At 41.2% G+C, this 18,308-nt stretch overlaps 7 protein-coding genes across 7 annotated transcripts; 3 read left to right on the top strand and 4 right to left on the bottom strand.

The window, feature by feature from the left end:
• Positions 1 to 1,191: 1,191 nt before the first annotated feature.
• NEHOM01_1807 (uncharacterized protein) lies at positions 1,192 to 2,679 on the bottom strand (the record flags this gene model as incomplete). The annotated part of the gene is made up of 1 exon (XM_051490685.1): positions 1,192 to 2,679. One exon carries the CDS (start codon positions 2,677 to 2,679, stop codon positions 1,192 to 1,194), a length of 1,488 nt encoding a protein of 495 aa, XP_051346645.1.
• Positions 2,680 to 3,366: 687 nt separating this feature from the next.
• On the bottom strand, positions 3,367 to 4,371 carry NEHOM01_1806 (uncharacterized protein; the record flags this gene model as incomplete). The annotated part of the gene is made up of 1 exon (XM_051490684.1): positions 3,367 to 4,371. One exon carries the CDS (start codon positions 4,369 to 4,371, stop codon positions 3,367 to 3,369), a length of 1,005 nt encoding a protein of 334 aa, XP_051346644.1.
• A 352-nt stretch (positions 4,372 to 4,723) lies between these two features.
• Positions 4,724 to 5,989, bottom strand: NEHOM01_1805 (uncharacterized protein; the record flags this gene model as incomplete). The annotated part of the gene is made up of 1 exon (XM_051490683.1): positions 4,724 to 5,989. One exon carries the CDS (start codon positions 5,987 to 5,989, stop codon positions 4,724 to 4,726), a length of 1,266 nt encoding a protein of 421 aa, XP_051346643.1.
• Positions 5,990 to 6,524: 535 nt separating this feature from the next.
• NEHOM01_1804 (uncharacterized protein) lies at positions 6,525 to 8,894 on the bottom strand (the record flags this gene model as incomplete). Its single annotated transcript, XM_051490682.1, has 1 exon — positions 6,525 to 8,894. One exon carries the CDS (start codon positions 8,892 to 8,894, stop codon positions 6,525 to 6,527), a length of 2,370 nt encoding a protein of 789 aa, XP_051346642.1.
• A 1,565-nt stretch (positions 8,895 to 10,459) lies between these two features.
• NEHOM01_1803 (small subunit ribosomal protein S2e) lies at positions 10,460 to 11,236 on the top strand (the record flags this gene model as incomplete). Its single annotated transcript, XM_051490681.1, has 1 exon — positions 10,460 to 11,236. One exon carries the CDS (start codon positions 10,460 to 10,462, stop codon positions 11,234 to 11,236), a length of 777 nt encoding a protein of 258 aa, XP_051346641.1.
• A 392-nt stretch (positions 11,237 to 11,628) lies between these two features.
• Positions 11,629 to 14,487, top strand: NEHOM01_1802 (uncharacterized protein; the record flags this gene model as incomplete). Its single annotated transcript, XM_051490680.1, has 1 exon — positions 11,629 to 14,487. The coding sequence occupies one exon, from the start codon at positions 11,629 to 11,631 to the stop codon at positions 14,485 to 14,487; it is 2,859 nt and encodes a 952-aa protein (XP_051346640.1).
• A 453-nt stretch (positions 14,488 to 14,940) lies between these two features.
• NEHOM01_1801 (DNA-directed RNA polymerase III subunit RPC2) lies at positions 14,941 to 18,204 on the top strand (the record flags this gene model as incomplete). Its single annotated transcript, XM_051490679.1, has 1 exon — positions 14,941 to 18,204. One exon carries the CDS (start codon positions 14,941 to 14,943, stop codon positions 18,202 to 18,204), a length of 3,264 nt encoding a protein of 1,087 aa, XP_051346639.1.
• Positions 18,205 to 18,308: the final 104 nt, after the last annotated feature.

Genomic DNA, 18,308 nt, shown 5'->3' with positions numbered 1-18,308 from the left:
ACTCGCACCCCAGAACCTCAACTCGAACCTCTAATCAATAAACCCGACATCAGCCTGAATGATGATTTGTCTCTCGTTGAGTATATTTGGATGAGAGGTCATTATCCTCCCCTGGGGCACAACAGTTTGGATTGGATTTGTGTTGGGTTTGTGTTGGATTTGAGTTAGGTTTGGGTTTAGGTTTGAAAAATCAAATAAGTTGACGTGTTAACTTTTCTGATAAATTACCATAAAAGGAAATATCATTATTTGGGTAATAATTCAATAATAGCTAAATTCAATTCAATTTATTGGGCTAGTGTATTGGACCGGGCTTATTGCAACTTCTAGCCTACACGGATGGTGTAATATACTGGAGGAGGGCCGGCTGGGTTAGAATAAGCAGGCTTCCAAATGTTTTGCTTTAGAGCTTTTATTGTATCGCAATAGTCAAAATAGTATATGATAAGAAGAAGGATTTGGAAGCTAGAGAGATATTCTCAAAATGTAGGAATCCTTTCTACAAGCATTGTTGTTGATCCAAAAAGAGGCATAATCAGAATTTGCAAAAATCAAATATAAACGTCTAAATCAAATAGTTTGGGGTGTAAAAAGACATGCTGTTCAGAATATTTATATCAAAACAAGAACTATATTCATATCAGCGAGCTCTTAAACTCTTAGATTATTTTCATGAAGCTCCAAACTCTTTTGGTCTAATTTAACATAATTTAACATAATTTATCGTTTAATCACATCTTAATTGCTAACTTTTACCTTCTAAAACAAGATAGAGTTGTTTAACTCTCTATAATTCCTAGATCACTACTAACTTTGTAGTAATCCTAATACTAGCCAAATACTAAGTCCATTTTAACTATACACACTCTATTACAGACGCTCTTTGAGATAAGTGGAGTCTTTTATTGAATAAATAAGAAGGCGAGTGAGAGATGACGTCATATTAAGTTAATGTTAGTAGTACTAAGTAGGAAGTAATTATATTGGTATTGGGCAGTGGTCATGGCAGTACTATAATTACTGGTAATCCCGAGTGTTTTGATGTTTGGGTAATCAAGAAGAAGGTCTATCTGAACGTCATCTGCTGCATGCAATATGACAATAATCGACTGTCTAGGCATTCTCTGACATTCTTTACTTAGCAGCCACCAAGTGGGCTGGGTTAGTTTGGGCTACCTTTGGATATGGTAACTAGCCTCTTCTTAGATAAGCTAATGCTTTTGAATCGACACCTGCTCGCAAACCTTTTAGCTGCTTCTTATCATTGATAAAATCGCTATGACCTATTTCGTTTCTGTTACGTATTCGGAGCAAGCATATCTGTTCAAAAGTACCACGGTTGCATGCCGTAAATAGTAGGATGGTCTGGGCATCGCGCCATTGGTCTTCCGACAAGAGAGTTTTCATCTTGAACTTTGTCTGGTCTAAAGGGGGCATTTTAAATGTTTGGATCGTATTAATACAGATAGAAACAGTATTAAAGGGAGAGTACTTTACCATAGCCACTGCAATGCGGCTAGCGCAAGGTTCTTTGTTTTGTAAATGTACAATGAGTTTAGTTAACAACTGCTGTCCCTTTATATCCTTTATCGATCTTACAAACTTCCACCAATCAGGACAACAGATTTCTATCTCTCTGGCCTTAAGATTTAGCCCTGGCTCTTTCTTTACTGCCCAGAATTTGCTGTCTGGTACCCAAAGAAGAAACTTGTCCAGTAGCAGTGGGTAGCCTGTGAATTCTTTCCCGGCCCTGGTCGAGAGTTTTGGTATGATATGTTCAATGCATGGTTTTCGCCTTTGAGCTATTGACACTACGTTGTAGGCTTTAATTTGGTCATGCAGAATCAAATAATAGGCATTCATGAGTGGGCGTTGCTGATGTAGTGTAATTGTCTCGTCAGGATAGGCCTGGGACTTAGTTTGGTCAAAGCCAAATGGTTCAATTGGTTGTTGAAAGGCATACTTGGTGACACTCGATTCACAGGTTAGGCAATCATAGAAGAGGTAAGCTGCGGTCAGAGCTCGTTTCTTGATTTCCAAGAACTGGGAAGAATATGATCCTGTTACCGGCGGGGTCAGTGGAAAGAACCGATCTGGCAAATTAACCAGCAAAATAAATGGCATATTCTGACTCAGATCGATCTTTGCCTTGTTGAGCAAATCAATACAGCCAAGCCTTCGGCAGCTCCCACCTAACCTGTGCCATTCAAACACAAACGACATCCTTTTGCAAGTATCACAACTTAAAGGAAAGAGATCCCTGCACATTTGAACGATCCCGGAATAACGCGCGGGGCGTGCCTTCCGAGTCAGCAAGAAGTAACAAACTCTAACCCACTGGTTTGGGATGCCAGGAACTGGCACAAGCCGCTGCCAGATAAAAAACATAGTATTGGACGACTCCGTAGTCCAAACGATTGTGTTGTTAGTGTTGTTATAGTTTACTCTGTTTATATAGCGCATGTGATAGTGTATAGGCGGCTGCAATACTTGACCCTCGCGGATATAAGTCTCCGTTAAAGATGGAATGATTGAGTTGACATCGCTTACCCTGTCCAAGCTCGTTTGACGCAAGTCTATATATACTTCTTGCACATTCGCTAATGGATCCAACCTAGCAGCCGACATCAGTTCATTAAACAACAATCCGAATACAATACACAGTTTCCCTTTAAACATTGCTTATGGTGCTTTGAAAGATATAAATTGGTATAAAGCGTATCTAGGGGCTATGGTGATATTTTGTATTTGTGATTTTATTCTATCTACCTAATAACCAAAAGGTTGCATGGTATATATCCACCCAATCCATGGCTGCAAAACAATCATTGGGAATATAATATCCAATATTAACTGTTGTGTCCTCGCCGACCTTCACTTCAAAGTGAGTTATCTACAGGGGCAAAGTTCTGGAATACTTATCGGCCTGGCACTGATCGCAGCGAACGCGATTAAATCTCGAAGTAGAAATCACAATCTCAGATTAGTATTTATATTCTGAGTTGGTGAACTATCTCAAGATGATGTACGATAAAGAAAGCCTAAGCTATACTAACCCAATACTAACCCAATTCGTCCTCTTCAAAATCGGTCTTTAATCGAATATGTTTGGTTGAAAGGCACTGTCCCTTCCCCGGGGCACGACACCAAACCAACCCAACCCAACCCAACACTAACACGAACCCAAACCAAACCAACCCAATACCAACACCTTATTTATCAGTTAAAAATACCCTATGCTGGTTTTATTTTGATAGGAAACCCAGAATAGTCACTACGCTTCGCTATTATCATGTATGAATAAAATGACCAGTTCTTCGCATAGGAAGCATTTTAAGTGGGCTAGGCTTATGCCCGTTACATTAATTACAAGTTACTGGCACCAGAACTATCTGAGGCAAAATACAATCTTTCCATTTCGGAATCAAATGCCTCTTCTTCTCGGAACCATATATCCTGTTGGGCCTGGTTGAGAATGGGCGTAGGGGCCCATCCATTCACCATCTCAATAGGACATTTGCCAGTGGCTGGATTTACGCGCTGGTTTAAAATAATAACAGCTGGGCACAACAGCCCGTACCATTTTAGTGGTTTGTTGTTTGGATTGCCACCAGTCTTCCTATTATAGCACTTATGGAGTGTTCTGATTAGTGTTTTGTTGGCGCGTCTTACTTGCCGCAGACCTGGCAAATATTGTGAGCGTCCTTGCCAGTGCTCGATTCCCATGGACTCTAGAAGCTGCTTCAAAGCGGGACTAGCAAACACCCGGTCATTCGTTTGCAACAGCCGTGGCGGAGCACGAGACGCAAAGAGCCGATGAAGGGCCTGAGTAACACATTCGGCTGATTTGTGCACCATTGGCACGGCTGTTATGTGTCTAGAGTAGAGATCCAAAAGTGTCATAATCCAGCCATATCCGCCATTGGCAGGTCGAAATTCTCGCATGTCAATACACTCGACCTGCATGTGCCTCCATAACAGATTGCTTGCGACATATCGGCTGGGTTGTGGCTGGTTTTGGCAAACTGAACAGGCCTGCCACAGTTCAGGAAGTCTTTGAAGTGGAAAGCCAAAATAAAGCTGCTGGATTGTTGTATTGAGAGTGTCTATTTCAGCATGGTTCTGAAGATTGTGTAGCTGGTAAAAGATCTTCTGTATCTGCTCTTCATCGTCGTGCGCAACGGGATCAAGTAGGCGTTCGGTCTTAGTATCGTAGTAGTAGAGATTGTGTTGCTTAAGACGGAAACATTCGGCTAGCGCTTCCAGCTCTTGCCGCTCAGACTCACTCAAACTTGAAAGTAAGGCATTCTCACCGCCCAGGTAGTTAGTGAGCTTGCTAATCTGCTGCTTGGTTAGAAGTACTTGTGCCATTCCAGAAATCAAACTCAAAAGCTTATAAAGCCCTTATAAACTACAGCATGTCACTGATTTAGTCGCTTTGGACGTACAACAACTTTATTCCTCCCAGACAGCTTACCAATGACCTTCCAAACTAGCTATTGAAATGTATGCCTCTTGAGACCCAGCAGGCTAAGGTTCCAAGACTTAAGAGCTAAGTAGCTGCAAATAGTAAATGACCGAACCCACCTAACTCACCTCACTCACCCCAACTCAATACTAACTCACCCCAACTCAATACAACTATTATACATCATTTATTCGACTTTGTCTTAAGTATTACTTTGGCTAGCAAGTCTGAGTGACACCTCTGGGGCTTAGTAGATTAGTCTAGCACGTATTTCTGGTAGATGTGATTAATCAGCCAGCAAGCTTTAGCAAACTCATGAGCCTGGCCCGTTGCACATAATCGGATTATTTCTATAACATCATCGGGAATCACTGGCTTATCAAAAATAGGCTTTATACAGTACTTCCACACTCTTGTTCGGCCGGCAGCCAGGACGAGATCCTTCTCCTGCACAGTAAGCGGATCACCTAAAGGGTTTTTGGAAATGCTGTGCAAGGCCTGGCGAAACTTCTTGGTATGTACACGGCTGGCATTTCCCCCATCAACCAGTTCGTTAAGCCGGGCCAATGCCGCCTTTCTTTCGGTCGGACCTCCCTGGGCTAGCACAGCCAGATCATCGTATCGGTCGTTGGTTAGAACACCGGCTCGATATGAAAATAGGTCGTACGCTATTCGGCCTAAACATATCCTGTCGTGACTGATCGCTTTCTCCCAGGACTCAGCGGTTTCGTTTTCGCGGTGATTAGCCGAGCCAAAATCAATCACTTGAACGCGCTGCCCTTTCTGTAAAATGATATTCGTCAAGTTGAGGTCGGTGTGAGTTATCTTACTACGGTGCAAGAGAACAATCAGGTTTTTCAGTTGGTAGAGTATTTTGGCAACTACTCGCATGGACAGAGTCACGCGCCGACAATCTTCGAGCAATTCGTGCGGGTGTCGGAATAAACAGAATTCAAAGCGATACTTTTCTTTTGTCTTCTTATCATTAGAATTACAGCCGTGTTTCTGTTTGTACGCTTTATATTCGGAGCTATATTTCTTTATGATCGTTCTAATATACTTCTTTCTATGGGTTTTGAGTTTGATGTACTCATCCAGCCGCCGACCAGATACATACTCCATGAGCAGACATTCAAATCCGCCTTCACTAAAATAATCTAGCGGCTTCACAATCATTTGGGAATCAAAGAGCTGTATGGTTTGATGCTCGTTCTTTAATGGCCTAAGCTGGTTCTTTCCCTGGGACCCGCCCATAATCTTGGCAACACAAACTCTATTATTTCGTTTGGCCAAGAACACCCCAGGAGATACAGTGCATACTCCAAGGCTTTTCTCTAAGACTATCTCTTTTTGGTTCAAAACCTTTAGGAACTTCTTGAAATTCGCATCATGTTCGTAACGGGTTAGTTGATCGGGCAGACCGGAGGCTGATAAAAAGTATACCATGACTAAAATTGCCACCAAACTAATGGGCCGGGTACCGACCTTGAAACCTTTCAAATCGCCCATTCTGATGTTCATTAACACTAGCCAATATATATGTTTTGTCCAATCTAGAACCATTTAATAGATTAATAGATTAAATTAGGATCGAGTTGGCGTTCGGTTGGCATTGGGTTGGTTTGGTGTCGTGCCCCGGAGAAGGGATAGTACCTTTCAACCAAACATACTCAATTAAAGACTGATTTTGAAGAGGACGTGTTAGTATTGGGTTAGTATAACTTAAGTTCTCTTTATCGTATGTCATCGTGAGATAGTCTGTAAACTCAGAATATAAATACTAATCTGAGCTTGTGATTTCTAATTCAAGATTTAATCGCGTTCGCTGCGATCAGTACCAAGCCGATAAACATTACAGTACTACACTCCTGTAGATAACTCATTTTGAAGTGGAGGCCGGCGAGGACACCACAACTAGTATTGGTGTTGGAATAAGTCAAATCGTTGATTTGTTCAGTTTGGTGCTATCTAATCATGGAACAAAGAAGGCATCAAATATGCTGTAATTTAGAAGTGCTCTTTATTTCTATTGGGTTAAGGCTGGTTGGCGTTGATATTAAGACCGACAGGATAGGTTTTGGGTGGAATCGGCAAGACGGTCATATGATGATGTATTAACTGTATCTTGAGTTAAATCCAAGTCAACAACATCGTCTGGTGGGCATAATTGATCTAAATCCAAGTCTAAATCCGAATCCAAATCTAAATCCGAATCTAAATCTAAATCTAAATCCCATTCGGCTACTATCAATTCAAGTTGGCTTTCTGTTGAGTCAACTTGATCTTGCATTGAATCATCGGGTTGGTTTGGTAGTGGATTAGACTGGGTTAGTATTGGGGTGGGTTGTGCTGGTAGTGCTGATTCTGCATTAGAGTTGGCTTGGATTGGATCAAGTTGACCTTGAGACAGCTCTGGAAGGGGTTGGAGGAGTGCGGGATTAAGTTGATTCTGAGTTAGCTCTGGAAAGGATTCGGTTATTATTGCGTTGATCTGATCGTAGGTTAAATCTGAACTGGGCTGAGATGGCGCTAGATTATATTGGTCGTGGGCTGACTGTGAAGTGAGATGGTATGGGTGGTCGAAACAAGCTGCATTAATATTAGACTGGATTGCCGGGTCAATGGTGCTGGAAGATGGGCTGTCTGGACAGCCGGATGAGTTAGTGTTTTGAAGCAAACTGGTCCCATGGCTGTCTTGGCTTTGTAACGGGCTTGTAGTGCTATATCTCGACTGGGAGCCCAAGGCAGATGTACTGGTTTGGATAGAACTAAAAGAGATCTTTTGGCGCTTGCTCGGTGGCTCTTGGATTGTGTTAGTATCTTGGTTAGTAGTTTCTGATCTAGATTCAAACGAAAAAGATGCATTATTGTATGTTATCTTGGGCAGTGCGGCGGTTGAGTCGTACCGGAGCGCCTTCATCAGTTCTTCAACTATTGCTTCAGCCCAGATTATACGGCCATCATCTTTCATGTTATTTGGATTGAATACTTCGACCGACTGGATTTCAAATTGCCTAAACAGAACATGTACACCGACGTGTTCAGCAGGGTTTATATTTATCTTGAATTTAATCGGCAGCGAGTGACTAGATTGATAGTTCGAAATATTTGGTAGCAATTTATGCCAGCAACTATGGGTTATGTAGATCTCCTTGGCCAATAGGAAACAATCATGCATCTTCTGTAACTCAACCCCCTGGTTGTTCTCCCAAATCACAAACCGATCAAGTTGGCTCAACACTTCCCAATGCGAATTTATAATCGTAAGATTCGGTACCAGAGTCAAAAAGCTTAAGCAGTAGCCCTTCGCCATGTTAACAACTATGTAGCACTTCAAGCTCGAATGCAGCAAGTGGGCCAAGGATCCTTCAGCATAGTAGTCTGGCCGTTTAGGCGGAATAGCTGCCGCCCAGGCATTCTCTTCTATTCGTATGCATAGCACTCGACTTGGATGCCACTCTTTACAGTAAACGCAATCATACGTTAGAACAGCAATAGTCAGAAATCGCATCCGAATAGATACTATAACGTCATAATAGTCTAAGACGCAATATTCATTAGAGCCGTCCTTTCCTACTACTTCTTCTTGAGCTAGTATTGGGTTAGTAGTAGAAGAGTTTTGGGCCCAGTCACTCTTTTGAGCCGCTATTTTTCGATCAGTACAATCGCTGGGCGGGGTAGGAGTATTTTGCATGAACCCGTCTTTAACTGACACAATCGATGGTTGTGATTTCGCAAAGGTAGGATTAACCATCAAAAACAAAGGGAGATCCCGGTTCGGATCTATTTGGGCGTCATTAAAAAGCTTGGTCGTATCGGTAGTCACGTTATGTAAGCCATCGTGTGTTTCCCAGACAAACGAAATGTTAACGCAGTCTTGGCAAGTAGCAGGGAAAATATCCCGGAACAAGTAATGAAGCATTTTTCTAATAGTCGGTACTTCGTCATTTCTAACTATATCTATCTTAATAAGCCGAGTTTGAAGAGAAGTACTAAAGTCTTCGTAGACCGAAAAGAGATATATACCTTCCCGTGTCCGGGCACGAAGCATGTTACCATAGTTCAAAAGAAATGCACCAGTCTCTGGCTCACGATAAACATCTTTCTGATTTACCGAACAATTCAATTGGTCCACTGTAAAATGAAAGTTCAACCCATGACCGTTTAAACTAGAGTCACAAGTAAACATTGCATAATTACTCGAGCTATCTTCATTTGTACTATTTTCGGCCAAATCAGTTATTATTGAGATATGCTCAGAAGAACTACTAGTCCAACTCCCACCAGAAGTTAGTTCGGAACTAGATTGTGCGTGTATCTGAGCCACTTCAATGTCATTTTGAATTAGTAAATCGCAACTGCCAACGGCCAAACCAGTTCCCAATAAAACAACAATTATTTTCTTTATCTTTCTAATCTCTTTCATTCTTCTGCTTATTTTAGAGATTATTACTTTATCTGCTTTTATATCTTCAATGATCTATCTATTGCAACAACGCCCAATCCATTTCAATTTTAACCCACCATGCCAACCCAGTCCATCTCTCTCCACCACTCAATACTCATCCCAACTCAATCCAACTCATCCCATCCCAATTCAACACCACCCCACCCCACCCCAACTCAACACCACTCCAACTCAACACATCCCAATTCAACACCACTCTAACACCAACACATCCCAAACCAATCAAGACTTCAACCAAGATAAAAATTACTACATAACCCAATACTAATCTATATCAAAAAACAACTACCTAGTCAATATTTAATTACCGTAATGAATAAATCCTATCCCACCCCTCAGCCACCAATAATACTAACCCAGTACTTAACTTAACCCCTACGCACGTCCTTCTTCTCCACACCCATCCGACGGTGTCTTTTTCTCATCCGGCAATCGAGCCGCCTTAAAACAATAGTACACCATGTATAAAAAGCAAACAACCATCACCACCGTCATATATCGCAAAATGTTCTTCCATAAGAACAATCTCTTCCACTTCCCATCTTTCCAAATCGTCTGCATGCCCATCTCACTCCTACTCTTTTTATATCCAAATCAGTGATCATTTCTTAGTAATACTAAACCTAATCGATTACTAACCCAATAGGACATTAGAATGGGTTGGGTTTGGATTGGGTTGGTATTGAGTTAGGTGGGTGCCATTTTAATACCAACTTAGTGTAAACTTAGTACTAGTACTGTTCACAAATTGAGTTAAGCTTAGAAGATACAATAACACTACTACTAGCCCCAACCATACTAACCCAATACTAATAACCAACTTGAGCTTTCTAAATCTTCCACCTCCATTATCAACTTAATCCAAACTCTACTCAACTTAATCCAAACTCTACTCAACTCAATCCAAACCCAACCCAACTCAATCTAAACTCAACTCAATCTAAACTCAACTCAATTTATTTACTTATCTCCACTTCACTCCACACATCTTAATAAGAATCTCAAATCATTTCTACTTTTAAACGAGTAAATACATATAATGTAGATATTTATTCCTTACTACTTTAAATAACTCAATACTAACTAAACCAACTCAATTAGAGTATAAGTATACGACGAAGACCGATAAAAGACTTTCTACGACTTTCTACGAATCTCTATAACATACATGAAAAACTTACAGAAGACTCTATCAGATCTAGAAATGGCTCAAACTCGTATACCAACATAATACTCAATACTTAACTCAATCTAAACTCAATCTAAACTAACTCAATACTCAATCTAAACTAACTCAATCTAAACTCAACTTAATACTAAACCAAATCTAAACCAAATCTAAACCCAATCCAATACAAACTAAACTAAACTAAACCAACTCAATTTAATACTAAACTAACTCAATCTAATACCAACCCAAACCAAACCCCACATCATCCCCACATCAACCCACTACTAACTCAATCCAATCTAATACCAACTCATTTTGAACTTTATTTTATTAATTTTTCAGAACCCTTGTAATGCCATCTGCGCCCACAAGAACTGAAGCGCCTAAAAACGATAACTCTAATCGACCCCCACGTCAAGGAGGTCCTAGAAAGCCCAAGGAAGAGAAGAAATGGGTCCCTAAAACTAGTGTTGGAATTCTTGTTCAAAAAGGCAAGATAACACTTAACGATATCTATGCTAACAGTTTCAAAATTCAAGAACCAGAGATAATCGACTTCTTAGTAGGCAGTAAGCTTAAGAAGGACGTACTTTGTACTAGTTCTATTCAAAAACAGACCAAAGCCGGACAAAGACTTAGAATGAAAGCAACTGTTATTGTTGGTGATGGAGAGAGGAGTATTGGTATTGGTATTAAGTCAGCTAAGGAAGTCCGATCGGCTATTGAGAAGGCGACTGAGGAGGCTAAGTGCAATATGCATCCGATTGATTTTGGGTGGTGGGACCGACAGGTAGGAGAAGCCCATACGGTTAAGGTTAAAGGGTCTGGTAAGTGTGGTAGTGTTAATATTACTTTAACTCCTGCTCCTAAAGGTACTGGTATTATTGCTGCTAATTTATCTAAACGGATATTCCAGATGGCGGGTATCAAAGATATCTTTACTTCTTCAGCTGGTCGGACTTCAGCTAGTGAGAACTTTGCTAAAGCTACTATTCAGGCCTTACAGAAGTGCAATGGGTTTTATACGCCTAGTAATTGGGCTGATCCTAAGCCTATTCCTTCACCTCTTCAGGTTTATGCTGATTTGATTGCTGATTTCCATAAGAAGACATCGATTGTCGCGCAATAAAGTTCTTCTAGTATTTCATATCTTATCTTCTTGGGTTGATTTTGATTTAGTTTGGGTTGTTATTGTATTGAGTTGGTGTTAAGTTGAGTTTAGATTTGGGTTAGTATTGATTTTGGTTTAGATTAACTTAACTCAATTCAATAAGACATAAGCTATAATGACTGTAATGATGACGTCATCTTAGTAAACAAAAATAGTAAACTAGTAAACTTAACTAAACTTAAGATATTAGTAAACTAAACTAAACCAAACCCAATACTAAACCCAACACAACACAATACCAAACCCAACACAATACCAAACCAATCTAAACCCAACCCAATACTAACCCAACCCAAACTCAACTCAATCCAATCATACTATTATGTAAATTCTTTTAGCGTAGTATTGAGATGAAGCGGGAAAGAGATGAAGAAAGTGAAGATGAGGTCTTTGAAAGAAGACGAAAAGTTCACCGACAAGAAAAGACCTCTAAAGATGAAATTGAGGATCTTTTTGCCCATTCTTCAGAATCTGCTGGAGAAAGATCTGAAGAAGAAGTAGAAGATGGACAGTGGGGATTGGGTGGAGCAGTGCGAGCTGGTGTTCTTTTAGAGATATTTGGTGATGGGACTGATTATGTTAAGGTTTTAGAAAGTTTATCTTTAGTTAATTCTTCTGGACTTACTAAATTAGATAAGACTGATAGTTTAGATAGAGTTAGTAGTAGTTTTGGATTAGATAAGAGTTTAGATAAGGAGGGGAGTAGTAAAACTCTAGATAAGAATTTAGTAGTTGAAGCTGTTCAAAGACTAGTAGAGATGGGATGTATTCTAGGTGAGACTGAATTAGAAGAGTTTGTGACTAGTTTAGTTGCTGGTGAGAATAGAGTAGAAGCTTTAGCTAAGGTTTATCCCTTAATTCCTTCAGCAGCTGAAATGTTCTCTTTAACGGCCGTAGAAGAAGTCTTAGCTAGTGTAACTGATAAGGCTAAAATTATCAGTCGCTGGCCAGTTGCTCAACATCCAGAAACAAAAGCACTAGTACGTTTAGCTAAGCAATTAAAAACACCAGCCGAATGCAATCGCATGCACCGGCACTTACAAGTCTTAGATAGTACAGCTACTGAACAGGAAAGGAAGTTAGCTTTATTTATAGCCCAGCAAGTAAGTGATATTAGAGATGAGTTAAGTGGTGATGAGTTAAGTAATGTTAGAGATGGTGATGTTAGAGATAGCTTAAATAATGGTGATAATAGAGATAGTGATAACTTAAGTGATAACTTAAGTGGAGATAAAATATCTATAAAAGTGCTGGGAGATAGTCCTTGGCTCAGAAGATTGGCTATTGATATTGGTATGAATGTTTCAAGTATTGTTTTGGGTGGGGGAACGGGTGCTAGTACAATTCCTGCTAGTCATGTGGCTGGAACTGATCTTTATCTTTTACAAGCTCTGAAACCTCGAGGTCTGACTTATCAAGTCGTACTTAATCCGTTGGAAACTCAGAAACAGATCTTGCAAAAACTAGCTGGCAGTGGTTTAGTTGGTTTGGATAAGTTGATTGAAGAGTTCTTAATGGAGTACCGAATGGATATAGAAATGGGTGTAGAAAGAGGATTGTGTGGTTTTGCAGAAGAAACAGTTAGGGCTTCTTTGTTTGTGAAGGTTTTGGATCTGGCTAGTCTTAATTGTGATAGGCTTTGGGTGAAGGCTTTTTGGTTGACACGTGGATGGTTTAGACATACACTTTTGGATGCTAAAGAGAATAAAGTATCTAATGGACCGGCTGATCCAGGAGTATCTCAATCAGCTGAGGAAACAAGTACAAGTACGCCTTTAATGGCTTTTACAGGTCGTGGGCATAAGCTTAAGTCTTATTTGCGCAAACGAGATAGTGTTTTTGTTCCAGAAGATCTTTTAGATCGAACTGATCGGGCTAAAGATCTTTCTTTGGCTTTAGCTCTCTTTCTTAAACATCCCGTTAGTAGTTTGGGTCGGATCTTACGATCGGGTCAGAGTTTGCCTAGTTTAGTGCCTTTCCAGGACCGATTGAAACCGGATCGAGTGGCTAAGATTTGGCAGTTGGCTTTGGATGTAGCTGAGGCCCGAATTTGGCTCTACCAGTCTACTGAGTACTTGGCTTTGAAGAAAGACTTGCTGGAGTACTTGAAATCGGGTGGAGACGTATGTAGTCTTGATTGTAGTATGAATGCTAGTTTAGCGCAAATTAAGACGCAAATCCGGCAGACACCTGTGCCGTATGCTAAATGGACTTTGCCTTTGGAAGAACCGGCTATTGAGAACAAGATCTTACGTGAGGCTTATTTACAATGTGTGCATCGCTTACAGGGGACTTTAGAGTACCCGCGTTTAGTGATTACTCCTCGGGAAGAGTTTAGATGGGTGACTGGCCTATCAGAAGAGAGTCTTTTGGCTTTAGAAACAAGTTGGACCTTATCAGCTGGAGCGGAAATATCTCTACCGGGCTTAGTGGTGGAAGGAGCGGTGGCTTATATAGGAACGGATACTCAAGTTCAGCTAAGTACGGGATCACGTGCATCTTTGCGGTCGGCAGGCAGTAATTTAGTAGTTGGACAGCGGCTTAAGTTGCAGGTGGTTGAAACTGATTTAGTTCATCAGAAGATCATTGTGCAGGAGCAGCAATCAGCTGGTGGTCCGAGTTTAAGGGCCCAAAGTCATTGGCGAGTTAAGAATGTTGGGGCTAAAGGTGTTTTACGACTACTTAAGGATAAGTCTTTTGGTGATTATGTTTTACGTATCTCTACTTCTTATCAAAACTCACTTATTTTAACTGTTCGTTTAACAGAGCGTATGGAAGAGTGTCTTTGTGGTTACATTCATCTTAAGGAACTACCAAATGGTTATGAGGTAGAAGGTCGGAAATGGGACTCAATTGATACGATTTTAAATCAGTACTTACCTAATTATCTTAAGTCACTTAAACGGGTACTAAGTCATCGACAGTTTTCTATTGATTCACCCGAGCAGTTGCTTAATGAGGCCAAAACTTTAGCCACTACTAAGTCCAGCACTAATTCAACACAGTTCATGGCTTTTGCCCTATCACGCAGTCAGCCCGGCATGGTATCTTTTGTTTATATACCTTCTGGCCATGTCCCGGTCGCACTAACTCTTTATCCCGTTGAAAATGGCATGGTCTTCCAAGGCCGTCTCTTCACGCGCCCAGATGAATTCATCCAGTATGTCCAAGCCATGCGTCCTCTACCCGCCACCACCAACTCTAAATAAACCTCTAAATACTATTTGGTTGTCTTTCATAACTTATCCCATCTATTTCATTTACTTCATCTCATCTCATAACACATTCAATCATCTCATAACACATTCCATCATTTCATTTCATTTCATCTCATCACATAACATAACACAACACATTCAATCATCTCATAACATATTCCATCATTTCATAACACATTCAATCATCTCATCTCATAACCCAAATCAATCATCTCATCACGTAACATAATACAACTCAACTCAATACTAACCCAATCTAAATACTATTTCAAAACATCATCCATATCAAAATATCACTACCACTCAACACTAACTCAATACCACCCCACTACTAACTCAATACCACCCCACCACTAACTCACCACTAACTCAATACTAACTCAATACACTACTTACCCCTATCTAACTCCACTTAACCCAATACACACTCTTTTTTTAGAGACCATGCAGAAGCACTCCCTCTTACCAAATACTCCTCTTCCCAATTCCAACTCCACTTTGCTCAAGACCAATCCCATGACCGATTTCACTCGTATCTTTATTAGAGAAAAGGGTCTAAATCGACACCATATAGACTCTTTTAACTATTTTGTAGATACAGAACTACGTCGTGTTCTTGGTGCTAATAACTTTATTGATTCCGATGTTGATCCATCCTTCTATCTTAAATATACAGATATTCGAGTTGAACCCCCAACTATTGAAGAGAATATGGTTAAACGCCATATTACTCCAGAAGAGTGCCGTATACGTAATTTAACCTATACAGGTGATATTTTAGTTGATGTCGAGTATACTAGAGGCAAAGACATTGTTATTTCCAAAAATGTTCTGATTGGTAAAATGCCTATTATGCTTGGTAGTCATTTATCCCTCCAAAAACCAAGTACAGCTGATGTTCCTTTGCCCTTCCAGACTTCTAAACACATTATACCTATCCAGAACCCTATACACACTCGACCGGCTCGTGAGTGTCCTTTTGATATTGGTGGGTACTTCATTTGTAAGGGCGTGGAACGAGTGCTGCTCATGCAAGAACAGCTGGCTAAGAATAGGATTCTGATTGAACTTGATTTTCGTGGTGATTTAAGTGCAGTAGTGACTAGTTCGTCTTTAGAACGGAAAAGTAAGACTAAACTCGTACTTAAAAAGAAGCTGGTTTACTTGGCGCATAACTCACTATCAGAAGATATTCCTTTACAAGTTGTACTTAAAGGTATGGGTATTACGACTGACTTCGAAATAAACACTTTGCTTGGCCACTTCCTTCCGCCTTTGCCGCCAATTCGTACGCAGTTGGAAGCACTGGCTTGGATTGGGGCTAAGATCAAAACAAGATCGGGGGGAATTGATGAGGCTAGAATCTTTCTTCATGATATTCTTCTGGCCCATGTGCCTTGTACTCCGACTGATATGCGTAAAAAGGCCGAATACTTGGCCTTAATGGCACAAATGCTGCTTCAAAATGCCGAAGATCCCTCCCAGAACGATAAGGACTTTGTCGGTAACAAACGTATTGAATTAGCTGGACAAATGCTTTCCCTACTCTTTGAAGACTTACTCAAACGACTGAACAGTGAAATGAAAAAGGCCTTAGATCGAGTCCTTTGCAAACGAGCCCGAGCCCAGGAATTAGATGCCTTGCACTTTCTAGTCATGAACCGGAGTCTAGTTAGTACTGGCTTACTCCGAGCTATTTCAACTGGGTCTTGGTCTTTGAAACGGTTTAGAATGGATCGAGCTGGTGTAACCCAAGTTCTATCCCGACTAAGTAGATTATCGGCCATTGGTATGTCCTCGCGTGTTTCTTCCCAGTTTGAGAAGACCCGGAAAGTCTCGGGCCCTCGAGCTCTGCACTGCTCCCAATGGGGACTCTTTTGTCCAGCTGATACGCCTGAAGGTGAAGCTTGTGGTTTAGTTAAGAGTTTGGCTACTTTAGCTGAAATCAGTTCAGAAGAGAAAGAAGATGCGATTTTGCACTATCTTTCTTATCTGGGAGTTGAAGACCTCTTTGTCGCCACTACTAATCCTAAGTGCTGGGTAAATGGTCTCATGGTCGGTCAGTGCCGTAATCCTATGGCTACAGCCCAACAACTCAGAGACTTAAGAAGGGCCGGACGTATTCCCAGTAGTACGGGTATTTGGGTGGCCACTGACCTCTTTATTTCCACTGAAGCCGGTCGTTTAGCCCGGCCACTAGTTATTGTAGTTAATGGCCAGCCACGAGTTACTCCCCAGGAAATGGCCTACTTAGTAGCGGGATACAAAACAGTCCAGGACTTTGTTGCCGGTGGCTTAATCGAGTACATTGATCAGAATGAAGCTAAGAATGCTAATATTGCTACGTGGAAAGAAGAAATAACGGCTGAAACTACCCATTTAGAAATTGATCCGAGTTCGATTCTAGGATACATTGCTGGTGTTATTCCTTATCCCCACCATAATCAGTCCCCACGGAATACTTACCAGTGCGCTATGGGTAAGCAAGGTGTAGGTGTAACTGGAGTGGATATTAGACGGCGAATGGATGGGGCTAACTTCTTCCTAGTGCATACGCAGCGGCCTTTAGCCGCTACTCGGGCCATGGAAATCATTCAGTATACGGACTTACCGGCCGGACAAAACCTTACAGTGGCAGTTATGAGTATGACGGGGTACGATATAGAAGATGCTTTAATTCTTAACCAGGCCTCAATTGATCGGGGAGTTGGCCGGGCTATTCTCATGAAGACGCACTCACTCTCTCTACGGACATATCCTGGTGGCACAGCTGATTCAATTACTGGCACGGGTATTCCACCGCCGGGTATGCGTGTGGCCGAAGGAGAAACTCTAATTGATCGCCGGACGCCATTTGGGACTAAGGCTGGTGCTGTTTATCGGGGTTTAGATCCCGCTCATGTCGACCGTACTGTACTGACACGCACGGGTGATGACTTGGTAACGATTAAAACAGTCTTACGGGAAAACCGAGTGCCTCGTATTGGGGATAAGTTCAGTAGTAGACATGGACAAAAAGGAGTGGTGGGACTAGTATTACCCCAAGAGGACATGCCATTTAATGAGCAAGGTATTTCACCCGATTTAGTTATGAATCCCCACGGGTTTCCTTCCCGAATGACGGTTGGTAAGATTCTTGAGTTAGTGACTGGTAAGGCTATTGCTAATGGAAGTCAGCGACTTAATCAGTATGCGGCTTCGGCCTTTGGAGGAGTTACAGCTAAAGATATTGCAGCTGAACTAGTTAATCTAGGGTTTAGTGCATCGGGGAAGGAGACACTTACTTGTGGAACGACTGGTAAGCGCATTCCAGTGATGATCTTCTTTGGACCTGTTTTCTACCAGCGACTTAAGCACATGGTTAGTGATAAGATGCATGCTCGGGCTAGAGGGCCACGGGCTGTACTGACGCGGCAGCCTACAGAGGGTCGGTGCCGGGATGGAGGTTTCCGGCTGGGAGAAATGGAAAGAGACTGTTTAATTGGGTACGGTGCTTCAGAAATGCTAATTGAGCGGCTGGTTGTATCTTCTGACCGGTATATGGTTTATATTTGCAGTGCTTGTGGCTTAATTGTGCATAGTAATGAATGTCTCTCGTGCCAGCAACCGGCTCTAAAGGTACAACTGCCATATGCCTGTAAGCTTTTATTCCAGGAACTAGTATCTATGAAGATAGCCCCACGAGTTATTCTTAAAAAGACGCAATAGATTGGCTTATGCCTACATGATAGCATTAGATGCGTTGAAATAAGATATTATTAAATTGATTTGATTTAGTTTAGATTTGATTTGGTTTAGTATAGTTTAGTTTA

This window comes from Nematocida homosporus (genome assembly GCF_024244095.1).
Source record: "Nematocida homosporus strain JUm1504 chromosome Unknown 4545, whole genome shotgun sequence".
In the NCBI taxonomy this organism is placed as follows: Eukaryota; Fungi; Microsporidia; genus Nematocida; species Nematocida homosporus.
This window is presented reverse-complemented; position numbering and strand designations above follow the sequence as displayed.